Source organism: Antedon bifida, chromosome 11 (assembly GCF_963402885.1).
Source record: "Antedon bifida chromosome 11, ecAntBifi1.1, whole genome shotgun sequence".
NCBI classification, from domain to species: Eukaryota; Metazoa; Echinodermata; class Crinoidea; order Comatulida; family Antedonidae; genus Antedon; species Antedon bifida.
The window spans coordinates 11,948,561-11,973,915 of record NC_136236.1 but is presented as its reverse complement, the minus strand read 5'-3'; the positions used below and the strand labels follow the sequence as shown (position 1 = coordinate 11,973,915).

At 32.0% G+C, this 25,355-nt stretch overlaps 4 protein-coding genes across 15 annotated transcripts; 2 read left to right on the top strand and 2 right to left on the bottom strand.

The window, feature by feature from the left end:
- Nucleotides 1–198: 198 nt before the first annotated feature.
- LOC144855143 (RNA-binding protein 15-like) lies at nucleotides 199–5,075 on the bottom strand. 9 transcript variants are annotated; one of them, XM_078712954.1, is made up of 3 exons: nucleotides 1,784–5,075; nucleotides 1,167–1,720; nucleotides 199–1,079 (listed from the first exon to the last, which is right to left on the bottom strand). In XM_078712954.1, exon 1 carries the CDS (start codon nucleotides 4,955–4,957, stop codon nucleotides 2,723–2,725), a length of 2,235 nt encoding a protein of 744 aa, XP_078569080.1. In that variant the 5' UTR covers nucleotides 4,958–5,075; the 3' UTR covers nucleotides 199–1,079; nucleotides 1,167–1,720; nucleotides 1,784–2,722. The 9 variants fall into 9 exon arrangements, with proteins under 9 accessions (XP_078569080.1, XP_078569079.1, XP_078569081.1 ...); XM_078712953.1 differs by having other exon boundaries at nucleotides 1,167–1,741; nucleotides 1,806–5,075; XM_078712955.1 differs by lacking the exon at nucleotides 1,167–1,720 and adding an exon at nucleotides 1,721–1,741 and having other exon boundaries at nucleotides 1,806–5,075.
- A 247-nt stretch (nucleotides 5,076–5,322) lies between these two features.
- On the top strand, nucleotides 5,323–12,662 carry LOC144856582 (MAP kinase-activated protein kinase 2-like). 2 transcript variants are annotated; one of them, XM_078714606.1, is made up of 10 exons: nucleotides 5,331–5,421; nucleotides 6,027–6,046; nucleotides 6,869–7,063; nucleotides 7,242–7,381; nucleotides 8,964–9,028; nucleotides 9,574–9,780; nucleotides 10,797–10,872; nucleotides 10,998–11,208; nucleotides 11,372–11,452; nucleotides 11,670–12,662. In XM_078714606.1, the coding sequence occupies exons 3-10, from the start codon at nucleotides 6,869–6,871 to the stop codon at nucleotides 11,799–11,801; spliced, it is 1,107 nt and encodes a 368-aa protein (XP_078570732.1). In that variant the 5' UTR covers nucleotides 5,331–5,421; nucleotides 6,027–6,046; the 3' UTR covers nucleotides 11,802–12,662. The 2 variants fall into 2 exon arrangements, with proteins under 2 accessions (XP_078570731.1, XP_078570732.1); XM_078714605.1 differs by lacking the exon at nucleotides 6,027–6,046 and having other exon boundaries at nucleotides 5,323–5,421.
- A 253-nt stretch (nucleotides 12,663–12,915) lies between these two features.
- On the bottom strand, nucleotides 12,916–14,096 carry LOC144856583 (protein kish-B-like). The gene is made up of 3 exons (XM_078714607.1): nucleotides 13,939–14,096; nucleotides 13,626–13,757; nucleotides 12,916–13,497 (listed from the first exon to the last, which is right to left on the bottom strand). Exons 1-3 carry the CDS (start codon nucleotides 13,946–13,948, stop codon nucleotides 13,415–13,417), a joined length of 225 nt encoding a protein of 74 aa, XP_078570733.1. The 5' UTR covers nucleotides 13,949–14,096; the 3' UTR covers nucleotides 12,916–13,414.
- Nucleotides 14,097–14,388: 292 nt separating this feature from the next.
- Nucleotides 14,389–24,901, top strand: LOC144856588 (protein bicaudal D homolog 2-like). 3 transcript variants are annotated; one of them, XM_078714614.1, is made up of 5 exons: nucleotides 14,389–14,716; nucleotides 15,086–15,427; nucleotides 15,526–17,208; nucleotides 21,210–21,234; nucleotides 22,873–24,901. In XM_078714614.1, the coding sequence occupies exons 1-4, from the start codon at nucleotides 14,501–14,503 to the stop codon at nucleotides 21,216–21,218; spliced, it is 2,250 nt and encodes a 749-aa protein (XP_078570740.1). In that variant the 5' UTR covers nucleotides 14,389–14,500; the 3' UTR covers nucleotides 21,219–21,234; nucleotides 22,873–24,901. The 3 variants fall into 3 exon arrangements, with proteins under 3 accessions (XP_078570740.1, XP_078570741.1, XP_078570739.1); XM_078714615.1 differs by lacking the exon at nucleotides 21,210–21,234; XM_078714613.1 differs by lacking the exons at nucleotides 21,210–21,234; nucleotides 22,873–24,901 and having other exon boundaries at nucleotides 15,526–17,563.
- Nucleotides 24,902–25,355: the final 454 nt, after the last annotated feature.

Here is a 25,355-nt window from a genome sequence, read left to right as displayed (position 1 = left end):
AGTCGCCAAGACACACTCGTTATTCCATGTGTAATTCACTGCGTATTGTCAGTTGTGCATTTCATACTAGCCTTGTCGATTTTGTGCACGTCACATTTCTTGAATTGCTACGGGTCGCAACATTCCTTAAATTGCAGAGGCAGACTTTTTTTTCAAACCTCTCGCACATTCGCAGGAAATAAAAACACGTACTGTAAATTGATAATCTGCATGAAGTTTTTATTGTTAAAAACCTATGTTGCATCAACAATATCTATATAAAATGGCGGTTTGAGACATTAAATTGATTAGCTAAGAAGACTACCTATTGGAACCTGGATGAGCAACAGTTTTTACGGTACATATAATACATTATTCCATTAAAAAAAGTAGAACTAATGAGTTGTGACACAGCTGAGCTATTGGGTAAAATGTTAACCCGTTTTAGGACATTAATTAATGCATATTTACATCATGCACGTAACATATTAGTCTAATAAAGACACTGTAGAATTATTAATGCCATTGCCTAGTTTAAAAACCATTTAATGTTCTAGGTTAGAACAACTTGGACTGCACAATGAGCTTTAATGCACTAACTTATAGAGAAGACTTCGTACAAATGATGGCACAATGAGCTTTCTATATGCACTAACTTATAGAGAAGACTCTGTACAAATGATGGCACAATGAGCTTTCTATATGCACTAACTTATGGAGAAGACTCTGTACAAATGATGGCACAATTACTAACATGATCATACAGGTTTACAATATTAGCTATATGTTTCAAAATGTTTATACAAAACTATCTATAGTACTTAGAACAGTTCAGGGATTAATATTGTTTCTTGCAGCATAGTCTTCTGCAAACTGATTTCATAGTCAATTCAATTTTATTTAACGTCAATCAACTTTAAATAATCTTGTCCATTTCATGTTCCAAAATTTTTGTTTAACTTGCAATTGTTTACAAAGTATTGTTAATTCAGCTAATAATAGCCATATATTTAAATGTTCTTGTTATTCTGTTGTTAATCCGTTTTGTTGTTCAATATCCACAGTTTTTATCCAATTATTCTTGATCAATGTAATTCCTGCTGAAATTCAAGCACAAACAGAACAAGTTAGTGGGGAAGAAAGAGTAACGAATGTACAAGTAGAAACCAGGATTGACGTCAACCTACCAGTATTGTCATCAGAGCACATGACGTTCTACAATTTGTAAACACTCGGTTACTTGCAGTTTACAATCAAGGTGATACAAATGATGGACACAACCGTCACACACAATTTTTTGGTTTTATAAAAATATTTGGCATTAATTATCGTAAAATAAGGCACATTTCTTGCAGATTCTTGGGTTTCTCAATTTATACATCAGTTGATCAATTATAAAATACATATTGCACACAAACTATAAAAATAAAACAATACAGGCTATTTTTGTCAGTAGCACCAAGGTGTTCCAAATTACACATGTTTTCTCCAATGAGATCAAACTGTTGATGTTGAACACGCTGTACAAATATTTGGTAATATACATATAATAAATACTTGAGATGCACCACATGTAAAAAAAAGCTGCCAAATGAATATTTTGATATTCTCGCAAAACATACAAACGTTGCGAATTCCATAACATACAAATTTATTGCACTCATTTTGAATATTGCTGGTGAACAGGATAAAAATATAGCAAATTTAAGAGAGGTTTCAAATTCTCCTCGAGATGTCTCACCTTTTAAGTATCGTACTAAGACTGAGGCACTGTTATGTACACTTGACGCTGCCTCCAATTCACATTTTAAGTATCGTACTAAGACATACTGTTTATGTACACTGGACGCTGCCTCTAATTCATATTTTAAGTATCATACTAAGACTGAGGCGCTGTTATGTACACTTGACGCTGCCTCCAATTCACATAAAGAGTTCATATATCACATTTATCATATAGCCATCACATGGGTTGTAGTTGAAGCACTAATTCAAAGTGACGCAACAAATCACATGGTCCAAATCTTGCTGTATCAAAACACTGATCATACAAATTCAGACACGTTGCACAAAATTCTTGCTTTTGTGTACAAAGACGTTCAAAATTTGATGCACACAGAATTGTCAACAGGTTCTCATTTTTTCCTAATATCAGTCCATTTATAAAACATGTGGTTGCGCAGTGTTCAACATATCATATCAGTTAAATCAAATAATCACATTTAAAACATAAATTTACATTTCACAAATATCATATCATGGGTTTGTAGTATAAAAAAGGCGACATTTCCAATCAACAAAAGATGAAAACGAAACACGTTCCAAAATGTCTTTTTTACAACAGGAGATAATTCTTGAAGACTCAAATACCTACTGGAGCACATTGCTAAATAAGTTAAAATCAGTAAAAACAATCCAAAGGAGATGAAGTAATAAATAATACTGATATTGGACTACAACAGACCTCTTAAAAACCAATATATCAAAAACATATCAAAATTAAAACCAAATAAATTGGTAATTGTTTTCATGTTTATAATCAATGTTTAGCTGCTGCTGTCCCAATTACATTATTTGGACACAAATGTCATAATTACAAAAATAAAGTGTTTTCAATACATATTGTTGAACTGTATACGACAAAATGAAAATAAACACAAAATAAAATTAGATTTAAAAAAACAATATTTTTCACGTGAATGTAATAAATCTCAAATAAAATGACATTAATGTTTTGAATGTATTAAGCAACACCACGCACAATGATGATGACCAAATGATCTTCTTTAGACGGTTCACTGCCCAAATTTGGAGCAATACGCAGAAGATGGTTCTGCGAGTATTGGCAGGGTGGGAATGCGTGTAAAATACCAGCACTTTCTTTGTCTTTGTGACCTGCTACAGGCAAACTAATCACACCAGCTGCTTCTTTCTGTTGCAAGTAAGTCACCAAATTTCTAAGCGTTCGCGATTGTGTTGCATTTGGTAATTTTGGAGCATCGTCGGCTGGCAGAGCCAACAACAAACAGTGACCGTCGGCTCCTGCGGACGTAATCCTCTTGGTCACCTCTTCCAGTTTAGGTTGGTCAAGACGCAAACGTTGTGTAATCTTTAAAATTTGTTCATCCTCATTTTTACCAGAACCAAGTAATGACTCCACAATTGAGATGTCTCCATCTAACAGATACATGCGAGTACAAAAAGCACTATTTTTCAACACAATAAAGCCATGCCAGGCAGCACCAAAATATTTGGACAGATCAAACACACTGTCAACAGCGGCAATTCTTTCTCGCATTCTACTAGATTTATCAGATTTACTTTCGCGTTCACGTTTTCTTCCACGAAATGCACCATTATCATCGTCATTACTCCTTGAACCGTGACGCCTTTGGCGTTCAGGGGAATGGTCACTTCCCGTCGAATCAAACTGATCGTCTATACGCTTTTCTGGTGTACTTTCATTCAGATCAGCGGATCGATTACGTACTCTTTTATAACTTTTTCTGTCTGGTGAACGTTCACGAGATTGATCACTAGATGGCGACATTGGCCGTTTGCGATTATCTCTTGGATCATAAGAATCTCTTTCTTGTCTATTCCAATTATTTCCATAGCGGTTTTCTTGCCAGTTACTACCCCGACGATACCCACCCTCCTCAGCGACATCATTTCTACCACCATAGCTTTGACGTCTACCACCATCAAAATCTTTATTGTAGCGAAAACCTGGCTCATAATCATCTCTCTGGTTATGCCGCGGCGAAGCAGCTCGATCACTGAACTGAGGGAACTTTCCACGTTGATCGTGTGAAGATTCGGCAAAATCCAAGCGTAAACGATGATCAGGTCCGCCAAGCGGAAAACCACGCATATTTGAAGCGGCTGCTTGTGCAGCATCCAAAGAATCGTACAAAATGAAGGCAAAATTTTCTCCCTTAAGATAATCAATTTTTCTTATGGCTCCAAAACGATCAAATTCACGTTCAAGTACACCTAGAGACGTCCAAGGGCCTAGGCCTCCCACCCAGAGTCGTGTAGTTGGCTGGGCCTTACCGTAGCCAATTTTGGCCTGGTTCCTACCAATGTACTTGCCTTGCATTGCAATTTTGGCTTTATGAGCTTGGTCTAGATTACAAAATCTAACAAATGCATATGAATTTCCCTGGCCACGCGCTGGCCTTTTTACATCAATATCTTCAACCATTCCAAATCTTGAAAAAACATGCTTTAATTCACTTTCAGGGATATCACCCTCTAAATTACCAACAAATAAAGTACGGGTTGCTTTTGGGTCATCTTCCGGTAGGAGTAGAGGCTCTCTATCACGAAAGCTATCAGCACTCCCACCAGAAAATCGTCTTTCATAAGATTGAAAATCATGGTCTCTTGGACCTTGGTCTCTGGGGTAACTACCACCAACTCTACTTCTGCCCGGAGACGATCTACCATACCCCATTTCTGGGGAAACGCTTCTACGTCTGTAAACAGGGTCAACATAAAGAGGTTTTCCAAAAAGTGTTAGCCTCCCTGACTTAGCTAGCTTTGCTTCTTTAGCATGTTCTGCAAAAGCATAATTTACAAATGCAATTCTCTCATCTCCTCCATGAGTTACTTTGACTTTGACATCACCAAATTTCTTAAATTCATGAAACAATGCATCCCTAATTGCACCATCAGAAACATGACTTGGGAACTTTGTAACTTTCAAACTTTTATAGTAATTATCCTTATTATCATACTTATACCCCGAACCACGGTTTCCAAAATTGTTTCTATCTCTAGTTTCAAAATCGTCTCTGCTACGCCTCTTGTCCCCATCGTAGAAGTCCCGCCTGTAACTGCCACCACGACCTCCTCCAGGACCAGGTTTTCCACCACCTCTAGATTCATATCGATCGTCTCTCCCCATGCGCTGATGCATTTCAGGACTATCCTTAATTCTTCTTGAAGTGTCTCTTGGTTGCTGATACTTCATTTAAATTATTCTTTTAGTCTTTTTCGGGTCAAAATAAAAATATTATTTGTACGAATCGACACGCCTGGGACTCTTCAGATCGACGCCATACTAAAACATAGGCCTTGACTGTTTACATCAATTATAGATGAATATATTAGTACGCACTCCAAAAGCGTTTAAAATATTTGACAAATACCTATCTTTACCTATATATTACGGCTTGAATAAACATTTAAAATACAAATTTTAACATTTAAAGTTAGTTTACATACAATAAAATGTAAATTAGTCTAATTGAAAGTGGGACCTATTTTAATGTAAAATTAATAATGAAAGTAAAAATGTGTATAGAACGCCCCCTATAGTCGTATCGGAAGAGAAAACATGAAATTGTTTCTTCGCAAATCCATTTGCCAAGAAGTGCTGTTTTGTATGTTAAAGATAGACGAAAAAGAACGTTAATATCAGCAAGCCAGATATTGGTAAATATTTAATTTCTATATTTTATTTTAAATTAAAGGTACATAATACTTTGACGTGTAAATGTTGAGGTCATACGGTCTTGGTTTCTGAGAATTTAGTGCAAAAATGTCTCCTTCCGGGATGTACAGTGGGTTAGTCGTTTTTAATTTTAGCCTGCATTGCGACGATGATAGATAGAGAGGACCACCGGTATTCAACGCCCCACGGATGGTACACCAACCCTTAAGTTTACTACTAATAAAGGCCTACTGAATTAAAGGGGTTAGGCCAGGGCCAGTGTGGTCAAAGGATATGTGCAGGTTCGCCACCGTTTTAGCGGAATTATTTATTTATGTTTATCGGATCATCCTGTTTATCTGGGCCTAGTTTATGAAAATGAAATTACAGAGTGAGAGAGTAACAATGGAATATTCCCAAACATGATGACATGATTGATGGCAAGAGATTTTATATAAATATGATGGTGAATCATTTCTGAATATAATACAATGACACATTACTATTTTGTTAACTGTATATAGTATGAATGAACACTTGGTATGTAATTAAATACTGTTATATCAACTGATTGCATTTGAATTGTTTTTGTCTTGATAATCATTAGGTCTGTAGGAACTTGGCAAGGTTTGTGAGATAATGTACTGTTCTCGTGGGTCAGAAAACTAACACTTTTTCATTGTCCTGTGGCTATGCTTTACTAATAGTACTGTATATAAACATGTTATACTTTGCATAATGTGTGTATGACTTGACCATAAAACTTAAATTATATCTTTTTTAAATAAAATGAACGGAAACAAGAATGAATGCAAGAAACAAGCTCATTGGCCAACAGTTTCGCTGGTCGAGAAGGAGCTTATTTCCTCATCATGATCCCCCTTGTTGCCATCAATAGTGCTTTTGGTGAAAGTATAGCCTCTTAAAATTAATTTCATGTTGTAATATATTGTAGATGTTTCGAATTAAATTACTGTATTTTCAAATTGAAATTTGACGCATTAAATTTTAGTTTCTTATGCTTGAATTTGTAACTATTTTTGGTCTGATTTTATTGCAGTGAAAAAGGGGTGTGTGATGAAATATTTTAATGCTTTTTGCTGTTATTTATATTCAGTATCATCAATAAAATGTTACCATCATCTTGGTTTGTCATCTTCTGTTTGTAGCCCAGTTTTGCGTTATTTCTTCCAACCGTTGTCATTCACTTATTTGGTTCTACTCTGCAGTTTTCTTTAATTTCATATTCATTCTATTCATAATATTTATATTTTTCCATCAGCAAATTTTTCAAATTAAACTATAGTAATATATGTTTCTACTTATTGTTGACTAATACTAGTACAATACATTATTATCAATAACTTTGTTTAAAACCAGTTTATTCAAAGAGAAGTCGATACTGTTAATATTATTATTATTAATGACATGTCTATTTGATTGCTTTAGATGAGCAAGCTCAAGATGGGGGACAATCAGTCATCATTGCAGTCTGGAACAGGTGAAGGGCGCAAGGTGTTATCCCCTAAAAAGATACCAATTACTAATGACTATATACTAACAAAGAAAGTACTAGGGCTTGGTATCAATGGCAAAGTACTTGAGTGTGAACACAAAACAACAGGCGAGAAGTATGCATTAAAGGTACGATTTTTACAAACATTTTTTACTGTATATTTACTCTGTATGAAATGATCAAATTTTCCCTGTGACTGATATTTTGTAATTTTATTAAACATACTACCAAATAAGTTTGTTATCTATCATATAATTGTGTACTATAGTATTTAGTTACTTAACAAAGTGTTTAATTTTTCAATAGGTGTTGCGAGGAAGTGCAAAGGCTGAACGAGAAGTAGAATTACACTGGAGAGCATCGGCTTGTAAACAGATAGTTAATATTAAAGATGTATATGAGAATATTTACAATGGAACAAGATGTCTCTTGGTTGTAATGGAATGGTGAGTGACATCATTCATTCTCTGTTTATAATGAAACCTTTAATGTTAAATGCTACTTAAAATAATGTACTTGTCAGTACTCAATTTCAATAGGTAACCTATAACATAATATATAATATTAATAATGTTATTTATATTCTTGAATGTGTTTCTTTTAACTCTTTTGTATTTTTAAATACTTTTTCTTAATTTTTTTATTTTCAAATCTTTTATACATACAAAACAAAAATGCAATTAAAACTAGATTTAATTTTGAGTTTAAATTATTGACTTGTCAATGCTAAATAATGTTATGTTAATAGATATTCAAAGGTAACCTATAACATAATATAGGTAATGTTATTTATATCATTTAATATGTTTCTTTTAACTCTCTTGTATTTTTAAATACTTGAGTAAATCATTGAATTTGCTCCATCCTAGTAATGAACACAATGATTGATTTATTTCATTATTGGCTTCAGTTTAAGTGCAGCAGTAGTTGATGTTGAATCCATTTGCAGTAAACAAACCACTGATTGATTTATGCTTACAAACTTGACAAGGAAACCAACAATCCTTTCTTTCTCAGAATTAATGATCATTTATAATGAAAAAAATTGTTAATTAATTATTTTATTTTTAATAATTTGGTTTATATTTTACTTCCTTTATTGTCCAAAGTACAGTACAAGAATTTACTGTATGTTAAAATAAATGTACAGTTTTGACGAATGTTATGGTTTCCTGTTTTTGAAATATCACACCATACTAGATTCTGTATGATCACACCATACTAGATTCTGTATGATCACACCTTCATATCCATTAAACTTGTTTAAGTATAATAAGCGGTGATGTTTATACAGCCAAACTGTCGCCATAAGTATGTGTACAATAGCTGTTGTCTTATAAGTAGTGTGTGTTCACAAATTCTGTTCATAATTAGTAGTAATTGATTATACATTTATTACAAGATGTTCACAAACCCCAAGTACTGTATATTACTTTTTTATATTTTACTATTAAAATAAACAAATGTTTAGATTATTCAATATACTGTATAATTAAATTACTGTATCCTGTTTGATTGAGGTCAGGTACTGAATATTCATCTCAATTATTTCATAACTCAGAGTAATAAATGCACACAATCTAAAATAATTTAATTAAAATTGTGATACTGACTTAACTGTATCATATTCATAAAAAAAGTTTTGTAAAAATAAAGTAAGTATATTTGTTCAAAATATTTTGATGTTTGTCCTTGATAATGAGGTCACTCCAGTTTGGAATGCATTCAATCTTGTACAGTTCCTAAATTGGATTCATAAATCTATTTATAGATATGACATCATTATCTGATTGTGCAACAGTCAATGATAACAACATAGGTACATGATAATAATATTATTATTATTTGACTCAAAAGACAACATTATTTATTTAATTCATTTTTTATTTATGTTTTTTAATTTTATTTAAAGTATTAAATGTCAAAGCTTGCATGACTAGATAAATCAGCGAAATAAGAATTGTAAGTATTTTGTGGATGATATGAATAGATCATGTACATAACTACTTTATTTTGTTTTATTTTTAGTATGGAAGGTGGTGAATTATTTAGTAGAATACAAGAAAGGGCAGACACAGCTTTCACAGAAAGAGGTTAGTCAACATTATTTGTTTGTGTCAACTGTTTAATTATTTTTAATTCAACCGTAGAAAGTGAACGTACTGCTCTATTATAAATTATGGTTGATATTTGGTTGAAATAATTAGCATTGGTAATGAGCAAAGACCTTAACCAAATGTAAACAAATCAGTTAGATTATTAAAACATTGCAGACTGTGTAAAGCATTTATACAAGCTGAACTCAAATGATGAACTTGAAAAAAATAGGTAATGAATTAAATTAACACTATTACTGGTATACCATAGCATAAAACAAACTCAAAAGTCACGCCACATTCAATATTTGAACTACAGCAATCTTCTGTATATAAACTTCCATGAAAAATGATATTCAGAAAGCAGTATAATGTACTGTTCCGTTAAACAAATTAGAATTTAAAATTTCTCCTTCTAAGATTATCTAAATGTAGATAAAGGAAATCATAACGCTTAGACAGATATATTTAGTTACTGTACTGAATTCAAAGAATAAATAATATTTAATCAATCTTAAAAGTGTATTGATTGTATCTTTTAGAAGCAGCACAAATAATATCTGACATTGCCAAGGCCGTTCACTACTTGCATAACATGAACATTGCGCACCGAGATCTAAAACCAGAGAACTTGCTATTCAAAGATAAAGGATCTAACTCAGTTTTAAAGTTGACAGATTTTGGTTTTGCCAAAGAAACGACGTCAGCAACAAGTTTGCAAACTCCATGTTACACTCCTTACTATGTAGGTAAGTACTTTGATTATTTGATAACGCCATGTTACACTCTTTACTATGTAGGTAAGTACTTTGATTATTTGATAACGCCATGTTACACTCTTTACTATGTAGGTAAGTACTTTGATTATTTGATAACGCCATGTTACACTCTTTACTATGTAGGTAAGTACTTTGATTATTGGATAACTCCATGTTACACTCCTTACTATGTAGGTAAGTACTTTGATTATTTGATAACGCCATGTTACACTCCTTACTATGTAGGTAAGTACTTTGATTATTTGATAACTCCATGTTACACTCCTTACTATGTAGGTAAGTACTTTGATTATTTGATAACTCCATGTTACACTCCTTACTATGTAGGTAAGTACTTTGATTATTTGATAACGCCATGTTACACTCCTTACTATGTAGGTAAGTACTTTGATTATTTGATAACTCCATGTTACACTCCTTACTATGTAGGTAAGTACTTTGATTATTTGATAACTCCATGTTACACTCCTTACTATGTAGGTAAGTACTTTGATTATTTGATAACGCCATGTTACACTACTTACTATGTAGGTAAGTACTTTGATTATTTGATAACGCCATGTTACACTACTTACTATGTAGGTAAGTACTTTGATTATTTGATGATAACACAGAACTGAACTTAAATCACTGATAATCATAATTACTATTAATAAATCTGTAAATATTGATGGTTAAAATTGTGTCTAGTTAGGGATGTCAAACTAACTTTTGAGAGGTATGGGTTCGAGACTGTGCCATGCTGCTTGTATCTCAAGGCAAGATACTTTACTCTCATTGTCTTGTCGTTCGGATAAAGCAGTCCTGTGTACATACATTGTGTGTGTAATCGATAATGGACTAGTGCATTATTAAAAAGGGTAGTGCTGTGTGCTAATCATGGTGTTGAACTGTGTGCATTGTAGGAGAACAGTCTTACTTGTTGAATATGTATGATACGTTATGACTCACTTAAATACTAACGTCAAATGTATTTTCTATTGCAGCTCCTGAAGTCCTTGGACCAGAACGTTATGACAAATCATGTGACATGTGGTCGTTAGGCGTTATTATGTACATTTTGTAAGTTGCATTGTATATCCATTGATACATGTTCAGTTACAGTATACTATTATTTTTTTTAGAATCCTGAATTTAGTTAAATCTATTAATAATTTGTAATCATTTTTATACATTTTTTTTTTCAGATTATGTGGTTTTCCGCCATTCTACAGCAACCATGGCATGGCAATTTCACCTGGAATGAAGAAGAGGATCCGTAATGGCCAGTACGAATTTCCCAATCCTGAATGGAGCCAAGTATCTGAAGAAGCAAAAGATTTAATTCGAAAGTTGTTGAAGACCGACCCATCACAGAGGTTAACAATCACAGAATTTGTCAACCATCCATGGGTGCAGGTGAATATGCAAATTAAATATGCAAATCGGGGGGGGGGGGGTGAAGTAGCTAATGAGAATAGATTGCCTGGTATTGTGTACTTTTAATACATTTGTATAAAAATAATAGACGAGACAAAAACATCAAAATATTTGCACCTAAAATCTATTTTGTAAATTTCAGAGGATAGATGAGGTCCCGCAGACTCCGCTACATTCTGCTAAGGTATTGAAGGAAGACAGTGAACAATGGGCAGACATCCAGGTGAGGACGCCATGCACATTTAATAAGCAACAATATTTATTGGGGTCTGATGTCCCGAGTATTATGGTGTTATCGTTTCAGGGGCCTTTTGTGGCAAAATTGATTTTACAACACACCCAACCAGTTGAACTATTTATATAAAAAATTTGAGTTTTGTTTTGTAATATATAATACATTTGTTTGTTTTATATATATATTACATTTGTTTGTTTTGCAGGATGAGATGACCAATGCCCTCGCTACGATGCGTGTCGACTACGACCAAGTCAAGATTAAAACAATCTCAGAATCAACAAACCCGCTATTAATGAAACGAAGAAAGAAGGAAGCAAAACAAAATAAGAAGTAGTTTACTAAAATGCAATGTGTTTTTCTTTCTCTACCTCTACACTGTGCTACTACAACTCACCATGTTTAAAGCAAGGCTGTGTTGTAGGCATTCTGTTTAGTTTTTGTCCTCTTTAACCAAATAAACAAATACGAGTTTGTACAGCTTTCTAGTCTGACCATATTCAACCTTCTACTTATTCTTGATTATAACCATGTTTTTATGTTATAAATACATACAATGATAGCCTCCTTGTTACTGTAGTTATATTACATTTGCTTAGTTCAACAACTGCTGCATTGTGCAAGAACTGCTCCACGGAGTCTAAAGAGTTTTAATAATCTTCTATCCTTTCAATGTACAGTGTCCTTTATCTTCTTGTGTATAAAATAAATGTTATTGAACGTCTCGCACATTAAATCATGGTTTGATTCCCTTAGCACTCATTATTTGTGGGGTAAGATGAACTTGGATCATATTGATCAAATCACATTTTATTGGGAAACTAATCATTCAACAATTTTACTTGCCAAAGTTTTAAATAATTTGTTAAAAAATCATTTTAAAGTTTGTCTTGATGTGTTTTATTATTTTATTCCTCATTGTTGAACAATTTGTACATGATTTTTTGATTCAAAATACTGTGAATGATATTGAATATTGTGTAAAACAAATGTTAAGAGTCTGGCAATTTGGTGGTTTATGAAATAGCCTCATTATTATACAAACTGTCCTTAAACTCGGCACAAATACAATAAATATTATGTAAAAAAACAAATATTGAGATACAATTGTATTATAATTATAATTCATTATTTCCATATGGATGCAATGCATGCTGGGATTACAATCTGAAGCTACCATAATTGTACTTTTTATTATCGGAAAATAAAATATCAAAGTATTTAGCAATCTATCAGTATTGACTCAGGCAATAGTATCCCATCATGCATTTCTGTTCGTAGGAAATAAATGTTGTTGTTTTCAATTGCATGTTGTATATTAAAAGCTTCATTAATTTTGTAGTTAATAAAATACTTTTTAAAAAGAAAGAAAATAAAAAATATAAATGAAATAGCACGGGGTTTAGATCCCCAAGATATGTAGAATAAAAGATATATGTACAGACAAAATACATCGTCATGGTTATTTATTATATGTACAAAAACAACTAAAATCACATGCTGCCTATACAAACAAGTATATAGAAAAAAATATGCTGGCTACCATTTCAGATATTTTACATTGTAATCACAAGATAAATAGAACTTTAAATTTACTATCATTTATAGCTAGAGTGAATCTTTCATTACAAAAATGTTAGTAAATTTAGTCAAAGGAGTGAGTGGCCTACAAAAATACTCAAATAAATATGCTGAACATTTGCACGTTCTTGACGCAAACATTTAGAAACTTATATTTTTTTTCCGCAGAGATTAAAGATGCATCAGTAGCTTCCAGGTTTATAATGGCATTTGACCGGCGGCATCATTGTTTGCGGCGTCCATTTTAACCTTTCATTTCAGCTCCTGACGTCATTCTGGATTCTAAGTTCTCGCTCTCTTTTATTTTGTTTCACAAATGTCTGCATTTGTAGCATTGTATATTATTGTAATTGTTTTGGTGAAAAATTATCACTTTAAAAGTAAAACATACACCGCCATAAATGTACATGTTATTGCAACTGCAAAATGTAACCTTGTTCCAATTATTGAAGCTGAAAAAAGAGAGAATATTTAAAATTAATCCTTCAATTCAACTATAGGATTTTAAATATAGATAAATCTGTTGCATCATGTTTTTAAAAATAAACAAAATAAAATTGCATATTCTCAATTACTTTACCTTTATAAAAAATACCTAGAAAACCCTTCTTTTCCGACAGAAACCATTTCTTCAACCTCGGTACTCGTCTCATGTAAGCGCACGTGCAAATAATAAGTAAGGCAAAAATGATCAGCCCATCGAATGAGTATACTTTAAAAAAAGAGAAATATGTTAAAACATGGTAAAATCATTCTTGAAAACATTATTATACATTCAGACATTTGTACACTCTCTGCCGCAGCATTCCATCATTGCATTATTTCTGGTGTATTAAAAAAAAAGGTTTGCTTTACTTTATTATATAAAACTAATAAATATGTTTAATACATACCATTTGTCATAATGAATTAACGATATTTCTCATTTCTGATTCAAACAAAAGTCGTTATTTATATTATTATTTCTTAGGCCTAGACTAAAATTATGTAGGCCTACGTAATGTAATGTTTACGTGGAGGCAGAGACCAAAAAACAGCAACGGAAGTAAGTTTGGGGTCAAGGTTAACAAAACACAAATCTATCGCACGCCCTCTATGTATTTAGAAGATACTACTTTTCTGTAAGGTATTTAATACAAAAAGATGTTTTAAAACAATTTATTTTTAAATCAATATTTTTAACAATAATAACAATTGTTTTCACAATAAAGGAACAATTATATATGTGAATAATCACTTTTGATTGTTTTAGAAATGATGTTACTTTAGTCAATTATTTCAATTTAGCACCCAACAATTATAATGGTATCGTCTTCAATATCCTAAGAAAAAAGTAATGGCGATGAACTGGGATAGTTGATGAGCGACACTCCTCTCTCTATTTTTGAGATAAAATCTTTATTTTTTAAACGGTGATATTTATTGTAGGCAGTTAATTTATTAAAACATATCATAATGTCTGATTCAGATGAATTCGGTGAAACAATTGAGGAGTTAAGTGTAATTGTAGCTAGATTGAGATGTGAACTCGAGCAAGCCCAGCGAGAAAAAATTCAAGCGGCCGAATACGGCTTGGTTGTGTTGGAAGAGAAACAAACTGTCAAGGCCCAGCTCGAAGATGTTGAAAAGCTATATGAAGCCACAAAACAAGAACTTATTCATGCGAAAGAGGTATGTTACTTTTTTAATTAATTTTAATTATATATAGTGTACGTGAATTTTCATTTTATTATTAAATAACTAGGATTATTAGGAATAACTAATTTGGTACTTTATTTTAAATGCATTTTCAAATGTGTTTATTTATGTAGCCAGTCTGCATAGTAGTAGGTTAGCCTAGTATTTGGTAACTGTGTGCTTATTTTTAGAGAATAATTTAAATTTATAAACAGCCATAGTACTACTGCTATCAAAGAAAGCCTTTTAGAACTTACTGTAAGCTAATACCAAATAAAATAAATGTATTTGTAATGTACTAACTAAATTAATAGATAGATAAATAATGATCAAATATTAATGTATGATTCCCTTTTTGTTTAGGCCTTGGAACATCATCAACTATCCCAAAAGAAACATACAATCATTGAAGTTAATAGAGAAGAGAGCTTACTTCAAGAATCTGCGACTCGTGAGGCAGACTTACTGACGCGTATCTCGGACCTTGAGTTAGAAGTAAGACAAAGCAAGCAACAAGTAGAGCGGTATAAGAGTGAAAATGAGCATTTTCATAGCAAGAGTTCTGATTCAACGTCTTCGTTGGAGAAAGTGGAGAGCCAGCGTAAAGCTGCTCGAGATGAGGTTAGAGAGTTGAAGTTCAGAGAGACCAGGTTACTGCAAGACTACAGTGAGCTTGAAGAGGAAAACATTGCTATGCAAAAGCAGGTGTGTATTTAAACAAAATTAAGTCATTATTTGGTGCTGTTAAAATGAATGTTAATAAAAATAAGTTTCTGATGTTTTTTTATTTCAATATTTTTCAGGTTTCTTCATTAAAATCATCGCAAGTTGAGTATGAAGCATTGAAACACGAAAACAGGCGATTGATAGAGGATGCAGAATTCCTAAATTCTCAAATTGAAGATTTAGTCCGACTAAAAGAAATTGCCGAGAAGCAAGTGGAAGAAACTTTAAAGGTGCTAGAAAGTGAACGAGAACAGAAACATGCTTTGAAAAAAGAATTAGATCAAGCAATGCTGTCAGAGTTAGAAGCTTTAAACGAAGACTTAGAAAACAGGACCAACCTTGGCTCTGATGATGATGAACCTGCCCATCCTATCTTACAACGAATGGAATATGAATACGCCTCGTCGCAAGGAAACGACAACTCACAGAAACCGCCAAATCTAGCTAATGATCTTTTCAGTGAGCTTCACAGCTCTGAAATACAGAAACTTGAAATGCAAGTAAAGAGACTTCTAACTGAAAAATCAGAATTAAGCAAAACGCTAGACATGTCGGAAATTAGCAACGGAGAAGACGAGAAGGTTGACGACGAGGATGAGTTGGCAAAAGATGACAATATTACAAAGGTTCATCAGCTTATACAACTTGTACACAGGTATGAACGGCGATACAATGACTTGAAAAAGTCATTAGAATCGGAGGAAGAAAGAAATAAAAGTGTTACTGAACTTCAAGAAGAAGTTAAAACATTGACAATAAAAGACAGAAAGCAACAAGAAAACTATAAATTATTACAAATAAAATGTAAAGAAATGACTGAATCGATGTCAGAAACGCAAGGACATTTGGACTGTACGCAAGATGAACTGGTTAGTGTGAGTGAAGATATCTCACAGTTGTATCATCATGTTTGTATGATAAATGGGGAAACTCCACACAGAATCATGTTGGATCACTTCAAAGCGACCAGACAAAGTCGACGTGACAGTTTTAGAGCCGACATTGCAAGCCGCCTGAAGGAATCAAAAGCTTCTGATAGTAACAAAGAAAGAAAAAATTCTGACATTAATTTAAAAGAAGTAGATGATGCCGTCAGTAATGGAAAATCCACTGAATCTTCACAAAAGTCATCTACCAAACCGATCAATGGTTCTACAGAAAAAGTGCATGGCGATCCCATGACATGTTTGAACTTAATATCCACTGTTAAAGATCAAATTAAATATTTAAAACGTTCTGTTGAACATACTGTTGAAGTATCTCGCAAGAGGATAGAGGCGGGCGGTTCCACCGAAAATGAAGACTTGCAAGAACAAGTTGTGAAACTGAAATCGTTGTTGACTACCAAGCGAGAACAAGTTGCAACGTTGAGAACCGTTCTCAAAGCAAATAAAACCACTGCTGAAGTTGCATTGGCTAACCTTAAGAGTAAATATGAAAGTGAAAAGCAGATAATCGCAGAAACTATGATGAAATTGAGAGGTGAGTTAAAGGCTTTGAAAGAAGATGCTGCGACGTTTACGACGCTACGGGCCATGTTTGCTAGTCGGTGTGATGAGTACGTAACTCAACTGGATGACTATCAGAGACAGTTACTGTCAGCGGAAGAAGAAAAGAAAACATTAAACTCGTTACTGAGGATGGCAATCCAGCAAAAACTAGCATTGACGCAACGTCTAGAAGATCTAGAGTTCCGGTATGAAAGCCAGAGTGTCCGCAAGCAACCATCGTCAGTTACACGTAAACAACGGTCTTCCAAAGTGAGTTCTCCTAAATCTTCTCACCCACCTCCTCCAAAATCACCACCAACAACACCACCTAACAATCCTTCAAAACATTATGCTTCCAAACCTCCTCCATCAAAACATGCCCCAGTCACGTGGCTTTAGTAATGTCAAATTGTGTTTTTGTGTTTCCATTACCTTTCATCCACAATAAACACAAATTGCTCCTTAATTGCCTTTAAAAATCAAAACTGCCTTTGCTCATTTTTTTAGTCATCTCTTTCACTGGTCATTTTGCTTTGCATAGTTTTAAATGCTTGCCTTATTTGGCATTGTAAATGCTTGCCTTATTTGGCATTTTTACTATTTTTTTCAATGGGGTAGATTGAACAACCATATTCATTTTTTTTTGATAGCGATATGAGCTTTCAAGTTCAGTACTTCCATTCAAATGTTTTAAAACGATTAAATCATTTAATTGTCTGGTAATGATTATGATAATTCTGTAACACTGTATAAATAATCTGTTCATGATGTATTATTATGATGAACATTTAATTTCAGTTAATACTATTATTTCCCTCTTCCCCCAACGATATTTTGGTCAAATGTATAAAGTTCTAACGACGTAAGTAGACACACCCAAATAATATACAGCTTTGTCACCTTCCTGTGACTACACCCTTTTTAAACTTTGTCCCGCCCCTCCCTTTTCAAACTGCACTGCTTTTGTTTCTTATACTTCAAAACAGATGTTATGTGTGACTGTTCTTGAAAGCTCTGAGCTGGATTATTTCTTTAGTGTGTTCAGCATATTCTTAAGCACTGTCACTTAACATTATGCAAGAATTGAAGACATATTTAATGATTCTTTACTCAAATTCAACACTGTAGTTTATGTAAAGTTCATTGAATTCAACTTAAGAATATGCTTACATACTCACATTATCTTATTAAGATATCATCACCATGAACTTGGTTTCTTTATTGTCTGAATGCATGCAACTATAATAATTGTTGTATTTTCTAGATAAGTTCTTTTGCTTGGTTTTAATCTATTTTTACTTATTGGTTTATAAGAATATCATTCAACAAATATTTTAAACTTTGAAATGTCAATGTTGCTAGATTGTTGGTAGGTATATCCACCTCGTTATACTGCAGTCTTTTTCTTTTAACATATCATCAACTAATCACATAATTAACATGTTGGTTAGGTAGTATTATTTGTGATATGTTTTTAACCATTTTTATTGCATTTTGAAATTTTATCATTCTTGCTTTCTTCATTACAACTCATCATCATCACTTTACTTATAACATTAACAATGATACACAATTAACAATGTATGAATTTATTTATGCCAAATTTGAAATGTATTTCTCAAAATTCGCTTTTTTAAAGAAAGAAGAAACCTTTCTAATTAGGGAATAATGTTATTCCCCATTTTATATTTGTGATACTGCCATAAATTGCACTGCCATGTTTGAATGAGTTTTTAAATTACTGTTTGAAGCAGCATTACATTTAGATATAAAATTGATAACATTACACAAATAGCAGCATGTCTGCTGAAAGATAGCAATTATGCATATTGATTTGTTAATAAATTTAGTTGGCACAAAGGATGTAGATTCCTCAGGGAAGCCTGTAATAGCCAACCCCTTGTAAATGCTTTCTATAGAAAGGTGATAGAATAGAATTCAATCCAATTACATTTTATAGGTAACATTTTATAGAATAAAATTATTTTTATACTAGTTTTTAATTAATAATATAGATAGTCCACGATCAATGCAATAATTTTAATTACAATTTTGCATACTTTTTAAAACAATGAAATAAATAAAAAAAAATACTTTGGAAGGGTTTTATCATGGAAGTATGAAAACCTACAGTACAGTTTTATAGTATGAATTTAAATATCAGTTGAATTTTCTTAGAATAATTAAAAGCCGGCAAGTGTATTGTCAGTCTGTCCCTTGTTGCAGTGACAGTAATGATCACTTCCTGTCTAGCAGCAGGCATTCCTCAATCATCATGGAGATCATGTTGTTCACATCTATTGTTTTTAGCCAAAAGCCTTTAGACCTATTACATCTAAAATGAATACCAGTGACTGAGTAATTACACGGCTATTGTTATTCAAAGTTAAGCCCAAAGAATAACATTTTGCTTTGGAATAATAACAAATATAGCCATATTGAATTTTGATTCTAAATTTGTACCATACTAAACAGTTAAAAATCAATAACTTGGTCCAGGATTTTACATACAAGAATAATCTACTTAATATTATTTATGTGTGTAAACTATAACTATAGTTATAAAAAATATTGAATAATATATAAAATTGATTTTTGAATAATTGAACAAATAATAACAAACTTAAACCAAAACTGTATATCAAATAAAAAATTTAATTTACTTTTCAAATCATGATTAGCGAACATCTTTCACAAATAATCAGTTTTCCGTAATTCATATTTTTTATTATTTTCATACTGTCAATAATAAAATCCCATAGCAACCTGCATTAGAAACAGTTATCCCTAGCAACTGACAGGTGATCCATACCCATGGGTTATGATGAGATCAGGAACTTGTATTAGAAACTGTCATTATTAGCAAAGACTGACAGGTGTTGAAATATAACCCAATCATAGGCTGCTCTTGTATGTAATGTGTAACCATTTATAATGGAAATAAATTATAATAGAAATTTGTATAGATTAAATAATTATTAATAGTATTTAAACGTAATAACCAGAACCTTATTAGGCCATTCTTACTTAATCAGTCAGTTCTTTCTTGGGTCATGCTTAAATCGGTCTGCTTAGCCACATAATAATGTCCTATTCACTTTCATCAATCATTGCTGTAGCTCTGCAACTAATGTATGTAAATACTCACCCTTTCGTTATTATGAGAAAAAGAATATTTTAAAGATCTTAATGTCTAATAGTCAAAATTTACTTTAATAAGCAAAACCAAATTGTTTTGGTAAAGCATTTTTTTTCATTAACAATATATAGTAGTAGTACTACTACTACTATGTTTTATTTTTTGTTAAGATTCAGACGATAAGGAATTTGTATCGACCTGTTAATTAAACATTCACTGTAATGTACAGTAGACAGAAACTAAAGAAATTGTTCAACATTAACATATTTCCTTACCTATAGTAAAGTATGATGCATAGTTAGTACATTTCTGATATTTTTAAAAATGCGTCTTTTAGTGCTTGTCTGCATAATTACTAGTTGACAGAGATTTTTTTTTTCTTATTATTATCAGGACTACTAATGTACTTGATACTAGGTATGTATGCTTTATGTGTGTTGTGACAGTAGTGTTGTGATTCGGCCTCCTCATCTATGTTTTCATTCTGGCTACATCCTCCTATTGTTGTTGTTATTATTTTATCCTGGAATAGTTTATTTTGTTGTTTGTTTATTTGTGCACACATCACCATTACAATATATCGTATGATGAAGCAGATTAATAGGGAAGGCTATTATATTTGTATTGCACCACTTTTGTCTGTGTTCAACACTTTTAATTAATTTATTTTCAAATTTATCATGTCAGCTGCATAAACAAAATGTTTATCATTATTGTTTAGTGTATTTTGTAAGCAGTTTCAACTGGTATCGCTCTTGCAAGATACAATTATACAGTTCACTGTCATTAGTAATATTACCTCCATGAGTATGTACTGTACTAGGTTGTTCAGTTTTACAGTAGATTTGGTTTTCAAACTCTATGCAGGTGGCTAGGTGTTGTCTGTTAAACTGAGATATAAATCTTTCTTTGAATCTGTTGAGTCATCTACAGTCAAGCGTTTCCACCAATCAGAATTACGTATTCGCATCTGTCTCGTTCCTTGTAATATAAATAATTATGTTAAACTCCTATCATAATATAGTCATCCGAAACAGGTCAAAGGTTAACAAGAAAGAGTTTTTCCACCTTTCACACATCTATCTCTGTTTTAAATTGTTTTATTTAATGACGATATCATTATTTTTTAAAGAAACCATGAGCCGTGACTTATTTAGGTACGTATATATGATATATTAACGCACGGTATTGGTATTTCCCAGAATATTAAGTGCATTAACAAATTACCAATTATTTCTAAGTCTACAACATTCTTAATCCTTCTACAGGTATCAATGTCTTTGGTGTGAAAATGGATTAAAAGTCTTGAATAATTTATGCTAAATTTAGTTGAATTCACTGCACATGAGCACTAGCACTGTAAAAGGAAGTTAGGGGTCATTGTTCACTAATATAATATTTTGAATATTGTATAATTAATGTCATTTCTTTTAATCAATAATATTGAATTAAGCTTATCAATTTAGCTAAAACCAGACTGAAATTGATATTAAAATTTCACTTGCAATAGCTGCCATGTTGCCAGGTAATTGATAAGTCATCTGTTTATTAACCTTTCTTTAAGGTTTAAACGTATGAACTGGATTTACATTCACATCTAATTTTTACAAAAATCAAAAGACTATCTTGGTTTAGGGAAAATGTCAGAATTCTTCAATTTCTGTATATACAGTAATACACTTTATTAGAAAATATATAGTGATAGCCGTACTTCCTGAAAGAACAATTACAGTACCAGTTTAAATCCTTCAAAGTAAATTAGGTATAAATACCTTCTTAAATCACTACAAATCTACATAATAGTTTAATACTAGTTGTACACATTGCGGGATAACACTAATAAGCCACACAATAGTACAACAACCTTCACTTGGGAATAGGTGTATCATTTTAACCTCACATCAATTGTATATGTCTGTATCATCATAGAGATACTTAAATAATATCTCTGTTATGATGAAACAGGTTGATAGTGATGTGATCATAGACCTACTGTATACAATTCAATGTGTATTATACTGATGTTTATCATATAAATCATACATTAACATCACAAATTCACAGAATAATGCACTTGTTTCTTGTTTGACACATGTTTCATGTTAAACACACAATTCTAAGTTCATTTGTAATGATTCTATTAATGTAAGATTACTAATCAGCTTTATGATGACATCATCTTTATAACATTACATCACCCTGATAGCGTATCACAGGTGGAGGTGGTCTAATGTAGTTGTTATTTATAATAAGCACATTTAGAGATTGTCTGCTGCTTATCACAATAGTTGAAGGTGGTCTAACAAAACATAGCTGTTATTAATAATAGAGATGTAGAGATTGTCTGTTACCCACTGTGTTTGGTGCTTGTATCCTTGTATTTCATTTGTGTATTGTTTGTTGTCATTTATCCTATTGCATTTACGATGATTCACTTCATTCAAAGCGATGAAAAAGTTTACATGTTTATAGATTGTGGTTTTGATGAGTCAATTTAAGAATTAAACTCATATTTCAGAATTATGGTTTGTACTTTAGTATGGTAATCCACTATGATTACTAGTACTGTTTATTTGTGCTATTGTAATATTTCATTCATTCATTTTCATATCTTGTACAGGCTTATATTTTGCATGATCTTTTACCTATTATTTATTTCATCATAAAACACATTAATTCCAAATATTATTTAATGTTAGCATGTAATTATTGAATGCTTATTAACATTTTCATGCAACTCATAATTTAATTTATTTATGTTTGCTTTCCTTTTCTTTAACATTGCTTGTTTATAGTGTTAATGAGATGGATACTGCTACCGTCGTCGTTACTGGTGCCACTTGCCCCGTCGTCGGTCGTGCCACTTCCCCTGTCGTCGGTCGTGCCACTTGCCCCGTCATCGGTCGTGCCACGTGCCCACTTTCTCCTACTCGCCAGTTTTCCCAGCAAAATTTGAGGTCTGAAATATTAAACTAGCACAAGATGTTCACCAAGCGGACATATCAGGGTTTAACAATGTATTTCTGTTTCATTTTAATACAAAAAATGATGTACAGTAATTTAACTGTTTTAACAGTCTAGAATCTAGTACAAAATAATTACAAAAAGTTGTAAATATTTTGTATAATATTCTTAATTAACATAGAATTTAAATTCATTTGATAATAATTTAAATACACAAATGTAAAAGTGTACATTTTCAGACAGAAATGCTTGACACTTTTGACGACAGCACAGTTGAATGTGCAGTATGCATGTCCACACACACACATTCACTGTGTATAATTACTACAAACAATTTATTTCATAGATCAAAAGTTGAATTCATAAAATTCAATCTTTGTAAATGAAACTGTAAAATAAATAAAATGCACCACTTAGACAAAAGGTGACACTAGATATTCTAGCTAATTTATTTGAAATTATGAATACGAAGATATATAGAGTCTGGATTGTAAAGTCTATTTGTCTGTCGTAGACAATCTTACATATTATTATAAAGGTACAAAATATAAATTGTAATTATTATCCCTTTGCAATGCAAATAATAACAGAATATTCTGCTGGTCTTAAATGACCACAACTTTTAAATCTTGTATTTTAACATTTTAATGAAAACCTGCAATATTATATTTTACTATAGTTTGTTGGTAGCTATGAAACTATACATTTTATTTTAACATTTTTAAAAAATTGTTAGAAATCAGTTTACAAAAATAATATTGTCTTCAAAATAATAAAATATTGTAATATAAATTTATATTGAAATGTGTAGCTTTGTAATGTATCTAAAAGATATGAAAATCAGAATTTATTGGTGTGCAGTATATATAACTGTATTATTTATTTGCAAGCTCATGAAGCTTGTTCCTACTATATTTTTATTATTGCTGTGGATTTAACAATCTCAATTAAACAAGTTTAAGTGATTTTGGAGGATGAGGTCATCGTCTGCTACTATTTAAAGGATCAGGATACAGAAAATAAAGGAAACACATCCTGTAATGGATACAACATGGAATGTTCTGTGTTAGTACATTATGATATTCTGATGCCAATTGTGTATGTGGACACTAAATTCAATTTTTACTAAAGGAAGCAAAAATGAATATATATGTATCTTAATACCTCACTCATTATCTCAGCCACAGGTACATAATGTACCATAGTGTAATCTAAAACAGACACTTGAATCTTATTTTATAGAATTTATTGTAAGATGTGTATTATTGTGGGATGTATTTTTCATTAATATTCAGTTTTCTAGTACAAGCCTGGTTATATTCATTTTACATGTGTCACACTTTCTGTTTGTAGTACTCTGGAAGCATTGGTAGTACTTGGTTGTGTATGTACCTTCTGGAAAACAAATGTGTCATTTTTATGACAAATAATCGGACAAAATTCTTAAAAATCATAGTAATAAAGTTGGTCCAACCGTCATAAACTAATTCTATAGTATCAATTTATCTTTGTTGATGATGTAATAGCTAACCTACTAATGTCCTACTACTACACTGTATGAATATATTGATATTTGCATTGTTTTTGCCCGGTGGGTTTTTATAAGACTGCTTCATAAAAAAAGTGTGATTTACTTTTTGTCTTGCTGTAATGTTTACAATAAGTTGATGTTGGTTACCTATTTTTATTATCACACATATTGTTTTTCTTTTTGCTAAAATGGAATTGCAATATATAACTATAATTTATTAAAATTTACTAATTTTATCTCAAACCTCTATCCAATGTTCTATTTTTAGGAAACATTTTAATGAATTTATAGGCTTATGTGCAGTCTCAAAATAAAGTCAAACCAGTGGAGATATTGCTTGTTGTGTTGTTTTATGTTGTTGTTTACATTTTAAAAAGATAATACTTACTACAGTACAGTGATTCAGAGCCATATATAGAGAGAGTTACGACTTTGCGTTTATGGATTTTAGAAAGTCATGTGGTGTGCACGCCGGCCATGTTTGTGTCCAACTATGCCCATGTAGCGTATGGAGTCGAGTCATTTGCTTAAAAAATGTATAACATTCACAAGGCTTTAAATATCGAATTTAATATCAAAACAATCAATTTGTTTAAAGGTTTTTGTTAAGATAATAACGAAATCATAAAGTTACTGCGAACATGATTTTAAACAACAAAATGTAAAAACAATGCATTACTATAGAGAATCGCTGTACAAACTAAACACGCACGAGTAGAGCGTGCATGGAGTGCACAACCAGAGCCGTTCCGAAATTGCTATTTTTGTTGTTTTAAATCATGT

What these genes read in the sequence shown, in the direction of transcription:
- LOC144856582 (XM_078714605.1), top strand. Translation starts at nt 6,869, where the DNA reads ATGAGCAAGCTCAAGATGGGGGACAATCAGTCATCATTGCAGTCTGGA. An exon ending in CACAGCTTTCACAGAAAGAG is followed by an intron (nt 9,029 to 9,573) that starts GTTAGTCAACAT and finishes TGTATCTTTTAG; the next exon opens with AAGCAGCACAAATAATATCT. An exon ending in GGCGTTATTATGTACATTTT is followed by an intron (nt 10,873 to 10,997) that starts GTAAGTTGCATT and finishes TTTTTTTTTCAG; the next exon opens with ATTATGTGGTTTTCCGCCAT.
- LOC144855143 (XM_078712950.1), bottom strand. Translation starts at nt 4,957, where the DNA reads ATGAAGTATCAGCAACCAAGAGACACTTCAAGAAGAATTAAGGATAGT.
- LOC144856588 (XM_078714613.1), top strand. Translation starts at nt 14,501, where the DNA reads ATGTCTGATTCAGATGAATTCGGTGAAACAATTGAGGAGTTAAGTGTA. An exon ending in AACTTATTCATGCGAAAGAG is followed by an intron (nt 14,717 to 15,085) that starts GTATGTTACTTT and finishes CTTTTTGTTTAG; the next exon opens with GCCTTGGAACATCATCAACT. An exon ending in ACATTGCTATGCAAAAGCAG is followed by an intron (nt 15,428 to 15,525) that starts GTGTGTATTTAA and finishes AATATTTTTCAG; the next exon opens with GTTTCTTCATTAAAATCATC.
- LOC144856583 (XM_078714607.1), bottom strand. An exon ending in TCTAGGTATTTTTTATAAAG is followed by an intron (nt 13,498 to 13,625) that starts GTAAAGTAATTG and finishes CTCTTTTTTCAG; the next exon opens with CTTCAATAATTGGAACAAGG.